At 35.1% G+C, this 21475-nt stretch overlaps 1 protein-coding gene across 1 annotated transcript in view; it reads right to left on the bottom strand.

Annotated features, from left to right (window-relative positions):
• The window catches only part of LOC126883138 (platelet-derived growth factor receptor alpha-like), a 78502-nt gene that overhangs the window by 19708 nt on the left and 37319 nt on the right, over positions 1–21475 (bottom strand). Inside the window, exons 3-4 of the mRNA XM_050648392.1 lie at positions 12997–13183; positions 1242–1396 (exon numbers count right to left, since the gene is read on the bottom strand). Of these exons, the coding sequence (XP_050504349.1) occupies positions 1242–1396; positions 12997–13183 (342 nt within the window). The remainder of the gene's footprint in view (positions 1–1241; positions 1397–12996; positions 13184–21475) is intronic.

Raw genomic sequence — 21475 nt, forward strand, 5'->3', positions numbered from 1 at the left:
ATATTTCCAATCACGAGAATTTATTGAATACAGACTAGGGTATGTAGCACCCATGTGTGAGGTTTGCGTTCAAGTGTCCGTTTAACTTAATGACCTAACAACACAACATCCCACAAATTTAGTAAAAGAAACTAGGTGTTATTTCTGCAAAGGCAAAGATGGAAAAGCAAAGCGTGCATGCTCGGCTTGCTATAAAGCATAATGCATGGAGCTTAGAGCCACACTGTCTTATAAATGTAGTTACTAAAATGAGTGAAACTGAAATACCTGGCTAAGAATGAATATGAGTTCTATAATCAAAAGGTGTTATATTTTAGTTAGAAAGACCATTTTGTTGTTAAATTAAATTAAAATATTTTGAATTATGTTTCCCGTTTTTTAGAAAATGTTTTTTAACTATTTTTAGGTATTTTTAATATTTTTTTCTTTTGTGTTACTACAATTAAGAGAGAGAAAATAAAATTATTGATTTAATTATTCTTATGTATTCAATAGTGATTAGAGAGTCTCTGGAAATCATAAAATATTTACTTTTTTTTTATTTCTTCACAAAAAATCATTGGGTATCTGACACCCATGTGTTCGGTTTATTTAAAAAAAAAATAGGTGTGATCTTCCACGGTTAAATATTTCTTCAGAAATATCGAATTTCTCTTGCATTCTGCCTTTTTTTTGACGATGTCACATATAAAAACTTTGTTTACGATAATAAAAAATTGCTAACCAACATCACTTTCCTAGCAACGGTACTAAATACCTGCTGCGATACAATATTGCTTCTAATTAATATAAAATAAAATTAAAACTTTAATTGATGCAATGAACCGGTATGACATAAAGTTTTGTATGCACCACGTGCATTATTAGATGTTTATACCCTCGGGTGACATAGCTTGTCACTTTTAGGGTATAAACGTCTATTTAATGCCCTTGATACATAAATAACTATTAATTAATCTTGTTTCGGTTCGCAACGAAATTATTAATTATTTATTATTTTAGTTCTACTCCTTTTCTGAGAATTGGGAACTAATCTTTGTTGGAATTTTACCGCGCTGGACAGGCGGGCAGTGAGATGCAATTTGATAGATCTCCCTCGTCCTTCTTAGCTCCGGCAATTCGTTGTCTTGCAATTTTTAGAAGCCACGAATGGTGTAACCAAAGGATTAGTTCTAATAAAGTTTTATTTTCAATATTGTTAATATTGAAAGTAAAACTTTCGTTCGTTTTAATTTACTTACTTCAACACTGCCAGTATCGATCCTAAACAGCTTCACATCGACATCAGGCGCTGTTGGACGACAATGTATGTTGGAGTTTTTTGCCCGCTTTTGTATGTAAATGACGTCAGTGTTGTTTTTGCGATAGTCGAGTCCGACGTCAAGATTATCGTTATCTGAGAGAAAAAATGCAGGCAAATAAGTTTTCTTCGGTATTTTGAATTTTATGAGTTATTGCTAAAAGTATGGTAATCTCTAAAGATCCAATAAGGTGCAAGCTGGAAGTGGACAGTAAAATAATCCAGCAAGAAAGAAGTATCAGCTACTTGGGAGTACTCAGGGCCGCCGAGAGGGATGAGCGGGCCGCGGCAAGAAGCTACGAACGGGTTCCCGACAAAAAGTGAAGAGCGAAAAAAGTTGTTCAACTTTTATAGAAATAAAATTATCAATAGTAAAAATATAAGAAACATTTCAAATATAAATTTTATTAAATTTTGATTTTATTTATAATAGTGAAAATATTTATAATACAGGTGCTTTTCGAGTTTTCTGATTGGAAAAGATGTCTATAACTTTCGAAAAATCGCATGATTTTACCAAATCATTCTCAATGCACAAAGTTGATAGGTGAGTTAACCAATCCTGTTTCATTGTAGATATCACAGCATTCTTTATGCGGGAAAGAAAACTAAAGGATCTTTTCGCTTCTGCGATTGTCACCGGCAATGTGCAAAATATTCTTAACGCAATAACAACATTAGGAAATAATGAATCTAATTTAAGATGTTTAATTTTATTAAGTAAATCTATTGGATAAACTGCAGGGAAAGATTCAAGGAAGGCGCAGCATAGGTAGAAGAAAAATGTCCTGGCAGAGAAATCTCAGAAAATGGTTTGAATCCAGCTCAACTAAACTCTTTCGGGCTGTAGTGTCAAAAGTTAGAATAGCAATGATGATTGCCAACCTTCGTCGCGATGATGGCACGTAAAGAAGAAGATCGGAAAAAGTTGAGATTTACCAATATTATCCTTGTATATGGCTCTCAAATGAAAAATTTCATCTATCAATTCTTTACTGATGTCTTCTTTATAAAACTCGCGCAATATATCAATTTTTTCTTAATATTCTCGTCATCGTCATCTCGGAATGTCCGAATGTCCACAAAATGTTAAATATAGTCGATTCGCTAATCTGAGACACAACTGTCTACACTACAATCACAATAAAGATGTACTATATAGAAATAAACAAACCAAGATACGTTGAATGTTCGAGGAGCACTCCCAAATCATGATTTGGAAGTGCTCCTCGTGCTTGTTTATTTCTAGTGCGTCTTTATTGTGATTGTAATGTAGACAGTTGTGTCTCAGATTAGCAAATCGACTATAGCGAATGAATTTCATTTGCCGCATTAAATATTCTGGTTAAATTGCTTATTATTTGACAATATTAAATAGTTCACAGCGAAATATTGCGTCGGGCTCAAAATTATTAGTCGCATCACTACTAGGCCCAGGCAAGCATCAAAAAATCTCACAGGTTGCTTGCGCCGTGCGCCGTTTTTCTTTATTTGATGTAAATTCTGGATTTATTCCATAATTGCTGGTAACTAATTTAGATTCTTCAACAATGAAAGACCTGATCCCTCTAGATTCTGACCCTTTATATTCTTCAATCAATTTCTGATTTTTTGTAAATCTTCTAGAAGCCCTGAAATATTTTTAATCTCCATATCCATTATCCATAGTTACCTGACTGCACTGCAGCATTTGACTTCTGTGATTTATTGCTGTTAACATTTTACACCAAATTAACTAAAGGTCATGTTAAATATAGCCAAGTAAAAATCAAACGTATTATGGACATAAAGTGAAGAGCAAAAAAAAAACAGGAAAAATTACGTCTTTGATCAGGTCGACGCCGGGCCCCTTACATCGCCGGGCCCCGGTAAAATGTACCGGCTGTACCGCCCTCTCGGCGGCCATGGGAGTACTAATGCGCAGTTATTGAGATACAGAAGCGGAAGTTGCCCAACAAATAAACAAAGCCAACAGAATAGCAGGATGTCTTAAACACACTATCTGGCGCAACACACATCTACGGACAGAAACAAAGGCCAAGATTTATAGTACAGTAGTTAGGCCAATTATGACTTACACTGCGGAAAGAAGACCTGACACCACAAGGACAAAAATACTGATGGAAACGTATAAAATGAAAATAGTCCGAGATATCACAGAAAAATCATTAAGGGACAAACAACGTAGCACAGACCTCAGGCAAAGCTGTAATATAGAGAACATAAAATGACAGGACACTGAAAAGAAAAAAATAAAGGTATAGCCATATAAGCACAATGGGAGAAGGAAGACTGGTAAAGATAGCAAGAGACAGATCACCAAATGGCCGAAGGAGTATAGGAAGGCCAAGGAGGAGGTGGAGTGGCAACCTGGATATCTAATGGGGAGGTATCCGAAGATGGAACAGGCGCGAGCCTATTAAGGAAGCAGGAAGAAGAAAAAGAAAAGTTATTGCTATTTGACAATTATTGAAGACTCGAGTGGCTATAGATATAGAAGGTAACTAACATTGGAAAATAGATTTTTATTCACGGTTAAAAGGGGCAACTGACAATCTAACATACATATAGCACAACTTCAAAGCAAAAACATAATAGTCGGAGGGATAGAAGCGGATTTTGTGCGTGATAAGTAATATGGAAAAACTATACGTGGATATGTTGAATTAGTTGTGTACATGACTTTCACCAATGGCCGGAAACCAGAGTGGGGGCCGAGGGTAGTTATACGGGGTCAAAGTCGCGGTTTTTATAATTTTTTTTGTGACGCTCATGATCGAGATAGTGCACCAAAATTTGGGAATAAGTAGGTCATGACGTAACTAAGTAAAATCTCTAGAAGCGGAACGCTGCGTGGCCGACAAAGGGGTGGGGGTAGGGGTGAATATAAAAAATATAAAGGGTTTTTTGCGACGTTCGTGATTGAGATAGTGGACCAAAATTTGGGAATAAGTAGACCATGACATTACTAAGTAAAATCCCCAGAGTCGGAAACCAGAGTGGGGGACGAGGGTAGTTATAAGGGTCAAAGTCGCCGTTTTTATTATTTTTTTTTTGTGACGTTCGTGATCGAGATAGTGCACCAAAATTTGGGAATAAGTAGGTCATGACGTAACTAAGTAAAATCTCCAGGGGTGGCACGCTGCGTATCCGACAAAGGGGTGGGGCATGGGTGAATACAAAAAATATAAGGGGTTTTTGCGACGTTCAGGATAGAGACCGATGGAAGGAGTTGGGAGAGGCCTATGTCCAAACGTGGACGATAGAAGGCTAAAGAAAAAAAAAAGAAGATGTAACTAAGCAAAATCTCCAGGGGCGAAACGCTGGGTGGTGGACAAAGGGGTGGGGGCTAGGGTGAATATAAAACTTATAAGGGTTTTTTGTGACGTTTGTGATCGAGATAGTGCACCAAAATTTGGGAATAAGTAGATCATGACATAATTAAGTAAAATCCTCAGAGCCGGTAACCCGAGGTGGGGGACGAGGGTAGTTATAAGGGGTCAAAGTTTCCGTTTTTATTATTTTTTTTGTGACGCTCATGATCGAGATAGTGCACCAAAATTTGGAAATAGGTCATGAGGTAACTAAGTACAATCTCCAGGGGTGGAACGCTGCGTGGCCGATAAAGGCGTGGGGGTAGGTGTGAATATAAAAAATATAAGGGGTTTTTTGAGACGTGCTAGATTGATATAGTGCACCAAAATTTGGGAATAAGTAGACCATGACTTAGCTAAGTAAAATCCCCAGAGCCGGAAACCAGAATTTGGGATGAGGGTTGTTTTAAGGGGTCAAAATCGCAGTGTGTATTATTTTTTTTGTGGCCCGGCGCAACATTTGTCCCCCACGCAGCGTTCCGCCCCTGGAGATTTTACTTAGTAATGTCATGATCTACTTATTCCCAAATTTTGGTGCACTCTCTCGATCACGAACGGCAAAAAATCCCCCATATATTTTTATACTCACCCCTGCCTATCACCCCTTTGTACCCCAAGCAGCGTTCCGCCCCTGGAGATTTTACTTAGTTACCTCATGACCTACTTACTCCCAAATTTTGGTACACTATCTCCATCATGAGCGTCACAGAAAAAAATAATAAAAACCGCGACTTTTACCCCTTATAACTACCCTCCTCCGCCACTCTGGTTTCCGCCTCTGGGGATATTACTTAGTTATGTCATGGTCTACTTATTCCCAAATTTTGGTGCACTATCCCACCCCTTTGTCGGCCACGCAGCGTTCCACTCCTAGAGATTTTACTTAGTTACGTCATGACCTACTTATTCCCAAATTTTGGTGCACTATCTCGATCATGAGCATCACAAAAAAAATAATAAAAAACGGGATTTTGACCCCTTATAACTACCTTCCTCCCCCATTCTGGTTTCCGGCTCCGGGGATTTTACTTATTTATGTCATGATCTACTTATACCCAAATTTTGGTGCACTATCTCAATCACGAACGTCGCAAAAAACCCCTTATATTTTTTATATTCACCCCTGCCTACCACCCCTTTGTACCCTAAGCAGCGTTCCGCCCCTGGAGATTTTACTTAGTTACGTCATGACCTACTTACTCCCAAATTTTGGTACACTATCTCCATCATGAGCGTCACAGAAAAAAATAATAAAAACCGCGACTTTTACCCCTTATAACTACCCTCCTCCGCCACTCTGGTTTCCGCCTCTGGGGATATTACTTAGTTATGTCATGGTCTACTTATTCCCAAATTTTGGTGCACTATCCCACCCCTTTGTCGGCCACGCAGCGTTCCACTCCTAGAGATTTTACTTAGTTACGTCATGACCTACTTATTCCCAAATTTTGGTGCACTATCTCGACCATGAGCATCACGAAAAAAATAATAAAAAACGGGACTTTGACCCCTTATAACTACCTTCCTCCCCCACTCTGGTTTCCGGCTCCGGGGACTTTACTTATTTATGTCATGGTCTACTTATACCCAAATTTTGGTGCACCATCTCAATCACGAACGTCGCAAAAAACCCCTTATATTTTTTATATTCACCCCTACCCCAACCCCTTTGTCGGCCACGCAGCGTTGCGCCCCTAGAGATTTTACTTAGGTACGTCATGACCTACTTATTCCCAAATTTTGGTGCACATAACTACCCTCGGCCCCTACTCTGGTTTCCGGCCGTTGGTGAAAGTCATGTACACAACTAATTCAACATATCCCCGTTTAATTTTTCCATATTACTTATCACGCACAAAATCCGCTCCCAGCTCTTAGACTATAAAGAAACAGAACACTTTCCAAGTCATAAAAGGGGTAAGAGACAGTATTTTAGGAAACAAATAAAAAAAGTGATTGTATTAGTTGCTTCCTTTATATTCACTTTTTGTAGATATAGTCCAAGAGCTGGAAGCGGACTTTGCTCGTGATGAGTAATATGGACAAACTATACGGGGATGTGTTGAGTTAGTCGTGTACATGACTTTCCCACACGGACGGACACCTGAGCGGTGGACGAGGGTAGTTAAAAGGAGTCAAAATCGGAGTTTTTTTTATTTTTTTGTAACGCTCATAATCGACATACTGCATCAAAATTTGGGAATAAGTAGGTCATGACGTAATTAAGCAAAATCTCCAGGGGCAGAATGCTGCGTGGAGGACAAAGGGGTCGGGGCATGAGTGAATATAAAAATTATAAGGGCTTTTTGTGGCGTTCGTGATCGAGACATTGCACCAACATTTGAGAATATGTAGATCATGACTATGGAGACCTGTAAGAAGGAGTGGAAACGCAATGCATCGTTTGTGGGCTAACTTTTCAACCTCTAATTCAACTTTCAGCAATCGCCGCTAGAGGCGCAAGTGTTCGAATAGGTGCTACAAATACATTAGCTCTTATGGACTTATTTAATATTTAACTCATTTTATTTTTGTTTTTAGCGTAATTAGACATTAATTTATTGGTGGATTGTAGCTGAATATGTTTTATGCCAAAAATAAATTATTTTAACCTTATAACATATCGACGTGTGGTAAAAAGTGTATTCATTGTAGATGGAGATGTGACATCAAATTTAAATTTGTCATTACTTTAATATGTAGGACAGCTTATTTTGAAGCGGAAATATTTTGTCACATTATCTAACTGCCACATTTATATACCAATGGTATTTCAACTGCAAATTAATTTTTTAATATCTGTAACTGATATCAAAAAGTTTGTTAGTTGAAAAAATTGACTTAACTGTACGTAATTGTTTTTAAAAAGTTTAAAAAGTTATTTAAATAATTTGAAGTTTATTGATCAATTTTTTTTTAATTATTCTTTTTATCAAAATTTAAACTGCTTTTTCTTTTGAATACTATCATTTATCTATATTCTGAAAGTTTACCTATCAGATGTTTAAATTTAGTTAATAAAAATATATGTCTATAAACTACGCAGACGATAGTCTGACTTTTATAAAATTAATGTTAATTTTTGTGAAATATTTTGTCTCAAAAAATGCATTGTTTCGACAGAAAAACTTTCCAAGATCCTCCTACTATTATCACTATAATTTTCAGGTTAAAATAAAAACCAATAATAGGCACAAATTTTATTTACACCGAAGGAAATAACATACAAACGAATAGGTATAATCCATGAACGTTATAAATAACATAAAGACAAATATTTATAAAAAGTCTTTATTAACTTCATTAAGTTCCCTTTTGAATTTTTTATCGGAACAATAACTCGATATAAATCCCGGTACGAAGCAAGTTCTTTTAGTGTAAGCTTTCTTGGCACTCATATTTAAATAATATTAACCACCAAAACCAATAATCTTATATTAACTACGAATAATTAATTATTTTCGAAATTTTCACATTCACTCCAATGCAAAAGTAGCATCTATCTCTACGCCACCGCCGCCCTAGCGAGAAACCAAGCAAACAGGCAAAATCGTGTACAAAAATTTCAAGGTCGTCCTATCTCGATTCCTCTCCTCTGTGTAGGTCTCCATAATCATGACGTAGCTATGTAAAATCTCCAGGGACGCAACGCTACGTGGGGGACAAAGGGTTGGTGGGCAGGGGTGAATATAAAAATTATGAGGGGTTTTTGTTCGTTCGTGATCGAGAGCACCAAAATTTGGGAATAAGTAGATCATGACGTACTAAGTAAAATCTCCAGGGGCGGACAAGGCTGAATACCCAAAATTTTTGGGTGATGCTCGTCATGAAGGCAATGTCCGCAACTTGCCCAATTGATTCATTTAGATGTGTAGAATTAAAATCCAATAGGGCGGACAGCTAGGTGGGGCCATTTTTCTTAAAAATGGGGTCAATATTTTTATAAAAAATGTAGAGAAAAAATGAAATTTTCTTATTATTTATCAAATATTTTTTTAAAAAATTGATTTATGCAAATAATTAATTTTATTAAATTATTACAATTGTTCTCGAAATTTTTATTATTAATTGATAGAAAGTGATGAAATTAGAAAAAAATTAATCGTTTTTCATTTAAATATATATATTTTTTTAAATTTTAGCTGTCTGCCCCTGGAGATTTTAAATCTCGATCATGAACGTTCACAAAAAACCCCTTCAAATTTTTATATTCTCCCCTGCCTACCACCCCATTTTCTCCCACGCAGATCTTTCTGCCCCTGGAGATTTTACTTAGTTAGGTCATGATCTACTTATTCCCAAATTTTTGTGAACTATCTCGATCACAAACGTCACAAAAAACCCTTATAAGTTTTATATTCACCCTAGCCCCCACCCCTTTGTCCACCACCCAGCGTTTCGCCCCTGGAGATTTTGCTTAGTTACATCTTCTTTTTCTTTAGCCTTCTATCGTCCACGTTTGGACATAGGCCTCTCCCAACTCCTTCCATCGGTCTCTATCCTGAGCAACATATTTCCAATTTGTTCCGGCTACTCTTTTAATATCATGTGTGGTCTTCCTCTCGGTCATTTATTTTCGTGTGATCTCCAGTGCTGTAATGTTGCATTCCAACGTTGGTCTTTTTGTCTAGCAGTGTGGCCTGCATAGCTCCAATTTAAGTTTGGCAACTTTTGTTGTTATATCATCGACTTTTGTTTTTGATCTTACCCAATCATTCCTCTTTTTATCTGACAGTCGTATACGCTCTGAGCTTCGCTGGTGTCGCTCCTAGCGGATTACTAATCAACTTTCACCGGTAATTTTTAAATTTATTATTTAATTGTTATCGCTTAATATTTACAACGCTAAAAAGTAATTAAATTGTAATAGATTTTTTTAAGATTTTGCTAATCATTTTGACGTTCTATTGATGAAATATTAATTTCTTACTTCGGATACTTTCACAATTATCGTGTAGATGGCGCCAAGATTAATAGATTAATTTATAATTACATATTATGGAACATTAAAAAAAACGTAAATTCAGTATTTAAAACGTAAGTATATTTAATGTAAAAATATATACCACAGCTTTGACCAACTAATATTTTTTATAATTAATGTTTTTAATTTTAATTTTAAATTAATCACTTTGACATTTATGTCAAATTTCCGGTAAACGTTTACAGACTTATCACTACTGGCGCTCGTGAATTTATAAATATCCCCTCTACGTACGAGCTCACAGCGTATACCTAACATTGCTCTTTCTGTTGTGGCTGGTTTATTCATATTTGCCTTGATTAGAGACCAGGTTTGACATCCATATGTCATGATAGGAAGGATGCACTGGTTGAACACTTTGCTCCTCAGGTATTGAGGTATTTTGCGGTTCTTAAGTATCCAACTAAGTTTTCCAAATCCTGCCCATGCTAGTCTCGCTCTCCTAGTAATTTTCGCACTTTGGTTCTTTTTGCCAAGTTTCGTCATGACAGTTAAATCATGACCTACTTATTCCCAAATTTTGGTGCACTATCTCGATCATGAGCGTCACAAAAAATAATAAAAACCGCGACTTTGGTCTCTTATAACTAATCTCGACCCCCGCTCAGGCGTCCGCCCGTATGAAAAAGTCATGTAGACGACTAATTCAACATATTCCCGTATAGTTTGTCCATATTACTTATCACGAGCAAAATTCGGTTTTATTTTTCTGACTAATACCTTTCTTGTTCACTAGATAACACTATTTTAGCTTCAGTTGTCTCCTTTATCCATAAAAAAATGTGTTAAAACAAAACGTTAATAATTTAATAGCGTGTAAAATTTATAGTGATAATGTCTAATGTGATAATGAAAGAAAACTATTCTTTATAAAATTCTCTGAATAGTCTAAAACCTAAGATGCAATCATCAGATATAAAATTTTATTAATAGTGTACGAGATATGTTAAAAATATGAATTTCGCTCAAGATCGTAAAATATCGTACCTTCATATCTCACAATATCGAAAAGTGTTATTAAGAAAAGTTATTTGGAATTAAAAATTATGTTATAATATGCAATTATATTTTTCTAATTGAAAAAAAAATTTAAAAAAAATTAAATTTTTTCTCAAATTACGGATACCCTTGGACTTGGATATCCTACGGATATCTTGTTTAAAAATAGTCCTAGAATTTTTTGGAATACACCATTTTAAAGTAAAGAAAATAAGCTTTTTTATTCCACAATGTATATACCTAAATGTCCAAGAAAAAAGTCATAATGAGGAATTTAAAAAATAATCCTAAAAAATATCAACATATCATTAAAAGTATATAGAACCTTGAAAAAGCATAACTTGCTTAAAAATAGTCGTATAAACCTATAAAATAGACCATTTTAAAGATAATTGACTTCTCTTTCTTCTAAATGTACAATGTACCATTATGTATACCTAGAAATGCGTAGAAAAAAGTTACAGAACAATGTTTGCGAAATAATGGAGAAAATTGCCCAGTAATGCTGTGAGCGACGAACTTTGAAAAATCCTGTTTCAAAAACTGTAAATCCTAGAGACTTCTACTAAACGTTATTTTAAAGAAAAAGAATGGAAATTATTTTTCGCTGAAACAATGCCTATACCTATATCCCTGTGAAAAAAAGTTATGGGGCAAAAACAAAATTGCTTTCATTCGTGTTTTTTTCTTGCTTTCCTTCTGAATATATTTTTTTTTGTAAAAAAAAATTTTTTTGACTATAGAATGTGATATTTCGATAGTAAATTTAACCTGAAACAATTTTCCTGTAGACGTGTTTGTACCAAAAGTTCATAGAACTCACCCTAATTCACCCTGTGCCTATGGACTAATTCACCCCTTTCTCAAAAACGCACCCATTTAAATGGTATCACTCCACGGTTTTTTCAAATTTAGAGGTCCATTGACCATATAAGACCATAAAATCCCGTTAACCTTGTAGTTCCTTTTAGCTCTCTTATGTTGAACATAATCAATAGCCTATCAAACAGACAATAAAAAAAATTCAGAACTGGTCAATTATAGGCGAAAATGAGTTCAATTTTGTTACTCGTGAGGTTTTGAGGTCGCTGAAAACAAATATGACGTCGAAAGTGATCTCCGGTATACCTGTGCCCAGGGTACCTACTGTTTACCTCGTCTTGGGAATTTTCGGCAAATTTATTAAAAAATTAGTCAAAAATCATTACTTGGGGGGTTTTTGGGGTCGCTAACAACGGATATGACATCGGAAGTGATTTCAGGAGTACCTGGTGCCCAGGGTACCTACTGTTTACCTCGTTTTGTGGAGTTTTCGGCAAAGAATTTATTAAAAAATTAGTCAAAAATAATTGCTCGGGGTTTTTTGAGGTATGGGGTACGAATATGACATCGGAAGTAATCTACGGAGTACCTGGTGCCCAGGGTACCTAATTTTTACCTCGCCTTCTGGAGTTTTAGGCAAATTCAATAAAAAATTAGTCAAAAATCATTAGTCACGAGGCTAATTTTTGGCTAATTTTTTAATGAATTTTCCGAAAACTCCAGAAGAAGTAGGTACCCTGGGCACCAGGTATTCCGTAGAACACTCCGATGTCATATTCGTCATTAGCGACCTCAAAAACCCCCGAGTAATTATTTTTGACTAATTTTTTAATAAATTCTTTGCCGAAAACTCCACAAGACGAGGTAAACAGTAGGTACCCTGGGCACCAGGTACTCCGGAAATCTCTTCCGATGTCATAATCCGTCGTTAGCGACCCCAAAAACCCCCCGAGTAATGATTTTTGACTAATTTTTTAATGAATTTGCCGAAAATTCCCAAGACGAGGTAAACAGTAGGTACCCTGGGAACCAGGTACACCGGAGATCACTTTCGAGGTCATGTTCGTTTTCAGCGACCTCAAAAACCCACCGAATAACAAAATTGAACTCATTTCCGCCGATAATTGACGAGTTCTGAATTTTTTTTATTGTCTGTTTGAAATGCACTTTAAAAATGCATTTTTTGTATGCAGTTTTTCAATATTATATCATGGCTCTGGGTCACAAAGTTTCCTGGCGCCTTCACGAATCGAATGTAAAAAGAATTATTAAGATCCCTGTTGTCGTTTTTTTTTTTCGGAGGTTCAGTGCTTTATTGCTTTTACTATTAAATGTGTGTGAAACCGTAGCCGCTGAAACACACAATACAATCCACTGGACAACGTAGAACTCAAAACAAATTTTTTTGGTCCAAATAACCTGAAGCTAGTCTGTGCCTTTATACATAGTTATACTCCATCCACCAATAGACAGTGAAATACTTAGTTTTAAAAAATAATGTTAAATATGGTACTCACCATTTACAAATAAGTACACTTTATCAGTCTCGTTCACCATATAAACATTCCCAAAATGACAGTAGTAGAACCCTACAAATGGGTACGACATATTGGTTATTTGAAGACGAGACCCATATTTGTACTGAGTGTTGTTCGTTTTTTCCGAGTTAATTCTAAATGTTGTCCATGTTTTCTTAATTGGATCCTAAAAAGAAACAATAAAAATAAACGTTAAATAAAGTCAGTCAAGTTACAGAAAACAAAATAAAATATCTTCTGTGATGCCATTTTTTCTGCCGTATCTTTAGTCCAGAGAAATAAGGTTTTTGTCGAGACACTTGACCAGCCAGGTTGGAAATGGATTTTTGGGTACCACCCTGAGAGATACAGGATACAGGGGAGGACACGGTTATTCGAGAGATGAAAGGAACCGAATAACGAATAACGGAAGGCGAGAACATACTCAAGAAAACAATGGGTACAGAAACGGCAACGTTCAGCAGCGAGGACAGAACTCTGTAAACTCTGCAAGAGTACAAGCCATAAGGAAGAAGAAGCATTAATGGCCACAGCGATTGTGCGCATAAAAGATGCCAAAGGAGACTCTCACATAATGAGAGCAATAATAGACCAACGGTCACAATGTTCGTTTATCACAGAAAAAGCTGCGACAACATTAAGAACACATTAGTTTAAAAGATATTTGATTTATTTATAAGCAAAAAAATTAATGTTCATTTAAAAAAATTCCTGACGCCGCCGCCGTGTTAATTAACCTATTTTAATTTTTCAAATTGAAAATGAAAGTCTTTTATATGTCAAAAAAATTTCAACTTGCTATCTGCTTTATTTTCAGTCTTGCAAAATTTTGAAAAATTACATTTTTTTTGCAAAAGCTGGATTGCAAAGTTTTTTTTGCAAAATATATTCAATCGATCTTAATGAAATTTATAGTATTGTTTTATTATGGTAGGGGAGCCCAAGCGGGGATTTTGCAGTTACTCGAGCGTGTCAGATTATCATATGGGGAGAAACCTGGTAAATATGCTTCTTTTCATGAGCATTTTTCAGTGCGTCACAAATGATAGAAAAAAAGGTAAGTCCGTGATAATATACATTTTAGTGACATGACATTTTAGTTAAATCTGACAATTGTCATATTTTATTTGCAATTTGGCATAAAATCAACAATTGACCATTCCAAATCACGTGATATAATATGGCCGGCAGTGGCCAAAAATTTAATAATATAGGGTTTACATCAGTTTTTGTAAAGAATACCCTGTTTGGTGTTGTTTTTTATTGTTAATTGTGCACCGAAATTGTGATAGCAAATAAATATAAACTAGTTTATCGCCTACAGAACTGAATTATCCCATAGTAGTTATTGACACAAACTGGTAACTAATATGGGATAATTCAGTTCTGTAGGCGACAAACCACTTCATATTTAATTTGTTATCACAATTTCGCAGATTTCCCTACACAATTAACATAAAAAAAACAACCAAATAGGATTCTCTTTACAAATTAATGTCGATGTAAGGTTATATTTTGCCCACACCCGGCCTTGTTTGATGTTTCATTGGAATGCCTAATTGTGTTTATTGCATTTATAAAATGGTATTTTCTTTGATTTGTATAGTCTTATAAATTGTACAGATTATATTCGTAGATATATTATATAATTGGTAAATATTTTTTTTCGATTATAGCGCCATCTATTGACAACTAGAATAAATGTTATAAATGTCACCGACGAAATGTAGTCACCGACGAAATGTAATCACCGACGTGCGTTTTTTTCTGTAGATATACCTCTACCATATATTGGCTCTTAACACAGGGGAGTTCGTTAAGGGGGGCCCGAAAAAAAATCTATCTTTAAAAAAACTCGAAATTGTCAGATTAAGATAAGTTAAGTACATGCAAAAGAGTGTATAATTCAAAAATCTGACGATTTGAGCCGGGCGTAAGTAAATGGGTGAGTCTCAAAGTTTCACAAAAAAAAGCGAATATTTCGCGAAATGAATGACAGATCGAAAAACTAAAAAATATGTGCTCAATATTTTTTAAAAATTTATCGAATGATACTAAATACGACTTCCCACGAAGAGGGGTGGGGGGTAAATTTAATATTTTAAATAGGAATCCCGCGATATATCAGATCGAAAAATTGTAAAATACACTTATTCAATATTTTTGAAAAATCTATCGAATGCCACCAAACACGACCCCCCACGGAGGTAGGGTGGGGGGTTACTTTAAAATCTTAAATAGGAGCCCTCATTTTTTATTGCAGATTTAGATTCCTTACCTAAAAGTAAGTAAGTAACTTTTATTCGAAACATTTTTTTGAATTATGAATAGATGGCGTTATAATGGGAAAAAACGATTGTTGGAAATGGAAAATTAAATTAAAAAATTTCAAGCGCCCACTAAAATGGAAAACTTTACTTAACTTTTTTTGGTTTTAGGACCTACTCTTCACCACCCAATAGGTCCCCATTACGCTCGAGTGACTGCACATTTAGCATACTTTGCTCCCCTACTATTATATCATAAGGTTTTTCTGGGTGAAATATGAAGGTCCTAAGTGTAGCATAAATGGTTGAAAAAAGTAAAATGCGAAGACCTGTTTTTTATGGTTTTTTCGCAATTATTGCTATTTTGCAACAAGGGTGACAATTTTTAAAATTTTTAACTAATCCTATCTTATAGTAAATTTAATTACGCAAATTTTAAAACGAACACAAAAATTGAATTTTTTCTCCATTTTTTGACATTTTCATTATTTAAATAATGTTTCGGACCTTTTTGAATGGGAGTATAACTCAATTATTATTATTATATGAGTTATTTCCAAGCAATTTCTGCAAAAAAATATGAGTCACCTCTCAACATCCAAATGTACTCCTATTTTTACAGATGCGTCCTGGACTACAAGTGTTACATGTAGTTGAACTCATACGGAAGTTAGGATTACAATAATAATACAATATACAGATTGTTGTATTTAAAAAACCAAAGTGACTAATGATTAGGCCGAGCCGAAAAGGAGCAAACATTTTTTTGGGGAAATTTTAAACAGGCTAGTAAAAAAAGTTGTATATGGTCGTCCTAATACTCCATACCAAACATAGATCAGATTAAATTATTTTTGACCGTACCCCTGGGACTCAAAAAAATTATTTTTTTGCTTTATTTTTGGGGCGGGCTAGTGTCTAAAATATTAATATCGATGCTATTATCTGGTTACAAAAATTTTCATCATGATCTAAACAAATTTAGTTGGCCCCAGGACTAAAAATTTAAAAGAGGGGGAAAACAATGCATTTACTATTGAAACGCTATGAACTTTGCTCAAAATTTTGACTTACTCGCTTCTTGAAGCGTAGTATTGATATTTACTTTAAAATATCGGCAAATTCTTTCTGGCATCAAGTTTAGCTCGGAATGTAATCATCTCTAGATTCTTCATCACACAGATTTATTGACGCATCAGTAATTATCTTAACACATCTCTCCACCGCTTGAGTATGGCAAGGAAATTGTCAAACTTTGGAACTTGTTTCACCATATCCCACAATTCCGGCTCGGCCAAATGCTGTGTTAGAGGAGGCTCTGTTATAGTACTATTCTACCAATCTACGAGATCTACGTAATCTTCTGCATGGAAATTGATTGGAATACTTAGAAAATGCGACTTTTTATACCAGCTTTCCTACATTTTAAAATTCTTCAAACAGAAGACAGTTAACATCTCTAATATGTTAACGCAAATCTGTTAACATAAAAATCTGAATGATGTCCGGGTGCGCAAAATAAGCATTGCTTAGAATAACTGCATTGATAATTGATGACACATTATTGGGAAAATCTCTCGAGACCTGCATTAATTTCCATAGATGCCTGGCACTATATTTTAATCTTGGCTGTGTTTTTATTTCAAACCACATACGAGAATATATTTTTATTACAAACTCAGCTAAAATCTTTAAGCTTTCACAAGGATCAGTTGTAGCTACATAAACCAATGAACTGTCAACACTGATGGAATGGCCCAGTCCCATTCCAACAGTGAAGCGAAGATAGGCGCCAACATACAAGAGAGAGGTTCTAGCACTTCTAGAGAGACATGAGAGAGACAGAGAATTTTCAGGTAAAATTTGCTACAACTACAAGGTACCTGACTAGCACTGTCCGATTATCTTCCCTCCTTTACCTGTTTATCTTCTATCTCATCCTGGCGCCATTAACTTCGTTTTATGGCGATTCCATCAGTGTTGACAGTTCGTTGACATAAACTCAAAGAATGCAGTTAGCTGTCGTAAACCAACGTGAGTGTGCCACCTTCCCTGGACTTTTCTCTGCCAAACTTTGAGCAAATTTTCCATCTTCAATTGTTTTAGATAGTTTGTAAAAATACTGTTGATCTGTACTTAGATCATTTTCATTTACAAGGGGCAAGGCAGCTTCTATGGGTTTAAATTTAGTAACAGGCATTTTTTCGTAATCGGCTCAGAATACGACTAGGGACCTTTTGTGTGGCCATCTAGTTTTTGCAGCAAATACTATCCATCCTAGTTTTTGCATACACTCCACTGTAATGGCACAGTATATAGAGGTTACACAGTAAAATCACTCTTCTGTCGGCGCTTTGATCTCAGGGAGTAATACCTGCAGTACGCAATTGGTAATTCACCAGTGGTGGATGCGGGATTTCCCTGTTAAAAGCCGTACGTTTCTATGCGAATAGCAATGCGAGAGTGGGGCAAAAGCGACTGCCAACATTGCGCGGTCGCCATGCGCGACTACAGATATTACTTCCAATTTTTCGGAGAGTGGTTCTACTGTCCCTCTTTATACTGTGGTGTAGTATTTTTACTACAAAAGCGATATTACGTAGGTCAAAATTTTTGACGTAAGGGAACTGTCAAAACATTAGAATGTGACTTTTCATTATTGTCATGTTTATTATAAACAGGGGGGGCCGTGGCCCCCCTAGCTTTTCAGGAAAGAACAAAAATTAAATTTATATTACATAAACGTATTTTTGTCAAAAAATTATTGGATAATTTTGAGAGATAAATTGGAAACAACTTATTTATTAATAAAAAAAAAATCACATATTGGGTAATTAATAGTTTAACAGAAAATCTGTGTGTGCGACAGCGGTCTATATGGAATGTGCATAATACACATTTCGCACAGTCACGGTATGCTATTAACGAAAACATTGAAAGAGATTAGAAACGTGGGAACATAATATATACTGTAATCGACACCCAAAATTACAAATTAAATGAATCATTTATAATACTGCAAAGAAAATCATATCAGCAAGAAATCCGATCTCTGACCGATAATCACTAGGAGCATGCCATTTGTCTTTGAGAACTGGCACTATAAAGTGTAAAATCTGTGAAGTGATTATATTAAGTTTTGTGTATACCGAATAGAACCATCTTCATAAGCACCATAGGTATTTAAGTAATTATATTTTATATTTTAAAATAAATTCATATTGAAAAATAATTTTTTAAATTTATTGAACATAGTTAGTCAAATTTTAGTTTGTAAAAGTATTTTTTAGTAAGTAGATTATTTTTAAACAGTACATTATGATGAACAGAACAATTTTATTTAAATAAAAAAGAGGTGATCTTGCATGATGAATGAGTTATATACAGGGTGTCCCAAAAATAGCGGAAAGGTCTAATAATTCGCGAAATGAACATCGGATCCAAAAACTGAAAAATATGTGTTAAATATTTCTCAAAAATCTATGCAATGACACTAAACTACTAAACAAGTCCCCCATTCCAACCCCTGGGTGTGGAGGGGGGGGGGTAACTTTAAAATCTTAAATGGAACCCCTAATTTTTGTTGCAGATTTGGATTTTCCTTGTAAAAATAAGTCTATTTTATTCGAGCCATTTTGCGAATTGTGGATAGATGGCGCTATAATCGGAAAAAACGATATATCGTGATACCATAGCAAAATTATAGAAACGGTCTAATATATCGAGAAATATACTTCCAAATGAAAAACTAAAAAACACGTGTTTAATATTTTTCAAAAATCTATAGAATGACACCAAACACGATTTTTCATTCCACACTCTGGAGATGGGGTGGGAGTTAACTTTAAAATATTAAATAGGAACCCCCGTTTTTTTTGCAGATTGAGTTTCCTCCTCAAAAAATAAGTAACATTTATTCTAAACTTTTTTTAGAATTGTTGACGGATGGCGGATGGCGCTATAATCGGAAAATGCGATTTATTTGCGCCATCTATCAACGATTCTAAAAATGTTTGGAATATATGTGACTTATTTTTCATAAGGATTCTAAATCTGCAAAAATAAAGGGGGCTCAGCTTTTTAAGATTTTAAAGTAAAACTTGGTTCGACACATACTCATGGTTAGTCTACTCGCCAAAGTTGAAGGCAGGGCTTTGCAAGCAATGCAAGCATTGTATTCTTTTCAAACCGGTTTTAAAGAGAGGCGCATTTGGTTCTTTTATAATAAAAGCTCATCAAGACTACAAACATTTTTACGAAGATGCCCGATCACATGAAAAGAGTAGTTGGCATGTAGAATCTACAAGCAAGGCCAACAGTTTTTGTAATTCGATTTTTATGTACAGGGAGTTGGGGCATTTATTTATTTATGACCATTACAACACTAAAAACAGGTAAAGACACGTATTTTTCGATTTCAATTTTCCTCGTTATAACCAAATATGCCTCGTTATAGAGCGTTATAGATCAATAGGAATTTCATGGGATACCTAATGTACCTCGTTATAATCGAAATCTCGTTATATCCGTGTTCGTTATAGAGAGTCTACTGTATGTATTGTCATCCAAAATAATACAAAATGTAATGTGCAACATCTTCACGTTTGGCCCACCCCCCTAAAAATTTTTATATGGGCGCCCTTGTTTGTAAGATCTATATTATGGCTTTGTAACTAGTCTAATATTCCTTCGGCAATATCTATGGCACCAGATTCGCTAAGAGCTAAATACAGAAAATATAAACTGCCTGGTCCTTCGATTATTAAGACCCACCGGATACATACAACTTTTAGTCGAACAACTATTTAGTTGTGTATCATAAGTCTGTAGGAATATATTGTGTGCATACTCTCAACTCGATAGTCGCTCGACAAAAAAAAAATCAAAAGACCAGGGAGTCAATTCTCGAGAATGATCGTTCCCTGAGCGTACACGCTCATGAACGAATGAAATTGAACGTATAGTTCCCGCAATGTTAATTCTCGAGAATATTTTTAACTACTCGCTCCGATGAACGCATTCGCTCATTTTAACAGATCTATAGATTTGGCAACGTGGTAAATATTATTGAAAAGTTTGTGTTCCATGTGATAAAACTGTTTCGGTGTTTATTTAAAACCTGATTTGTCATTGTCACATTCATTCACCAATATTGAAATGCATTAGGTACATTATGAAAATGGAAAATGATCTCAGTTTAATAATTAGTAAAAGTCAGTAAATTTTCAATTTATTTCTTTAATTGTGAAAATAATTCATAATAATATAACAGTACTAATTAAATCTTATTCTACTAATTCAGTGTCAATTCTCAAGTCATACCTTGTGGTATATTATAAATAAATTCTGACCTAATAGGTAAAATGACCTTGATCTTAAAAAAAAATTTCGTGGCACATTTTGTTAGTTGTATTGATTCCAAATAAGTTCATCATGTGTAGCGCCTGGATAACGTGTATTTACATTCATTATCTTATAATTACTACATATATCTAAAAATAACTTATTTACTGTACCAATCAATTTTTGAAAGAATGTAAAATTACCAGGAATCTAACCTAAATCTATCATAAAAATGTGTTTCGCGGCCATCTTCCACTAAAATTTCAGCTTCCCTCACAACACTCATCATATTTTCTAATATCAAATCTTCCACATTCATTTTCCCAAAATCTTATTTACAACAAAAAACAGAGTTGAGGTTAAGAAGAACGCCGTTACTATTATCGAACGTATGATGAAGACCACTCGTTGTCGAACGATCACTTTGAGCGATGATTTCGAACGAATCGTTCAAGATTCATTCCTCCAGAATTGCATTTTTTAGAAACGTTCGCTCATTAGGTCACGAAGGTATACGTTCAGCGAACGATCGTTCTCGAGAATTGACTCCCAGCTCGATCGCCTTTTGACCGAAAAGTTGCATAACTATCGATAAGCAGGTCAATTCGTACGGCTAGATGACTGTACGCATACATTCGACTCAACTGACGCGATCGTTCAGTTGGGAGTAGAGACGGGCAAAATCAGTAACGGTTGTTTTTACGGGAAGCATTAATTATTACTATTCGAAATACAAAATAATTTTAGTAAAAACTATAAAAATGTAAATTATTGTAAATTGACAATACGTCTGATCAACTCGGAGGCTGGCTAGTAACTAACTGAGATAACTAAAAGACTGAAAATGT

Source organism: Diabrotica virgifera, chromosome 4 (genome assembly GCF_917563875.1).
Source record: "Diabrotica virgifera virgifera chromosome 4, PGI_DIABVI_V3a".
Lineage (NCBI taxonomy): Eukaryota > Metazoa > Arthropoda > Insecta > Coleoptera > Chrysomelidae > Diabrotica > Diabrotica virgifera.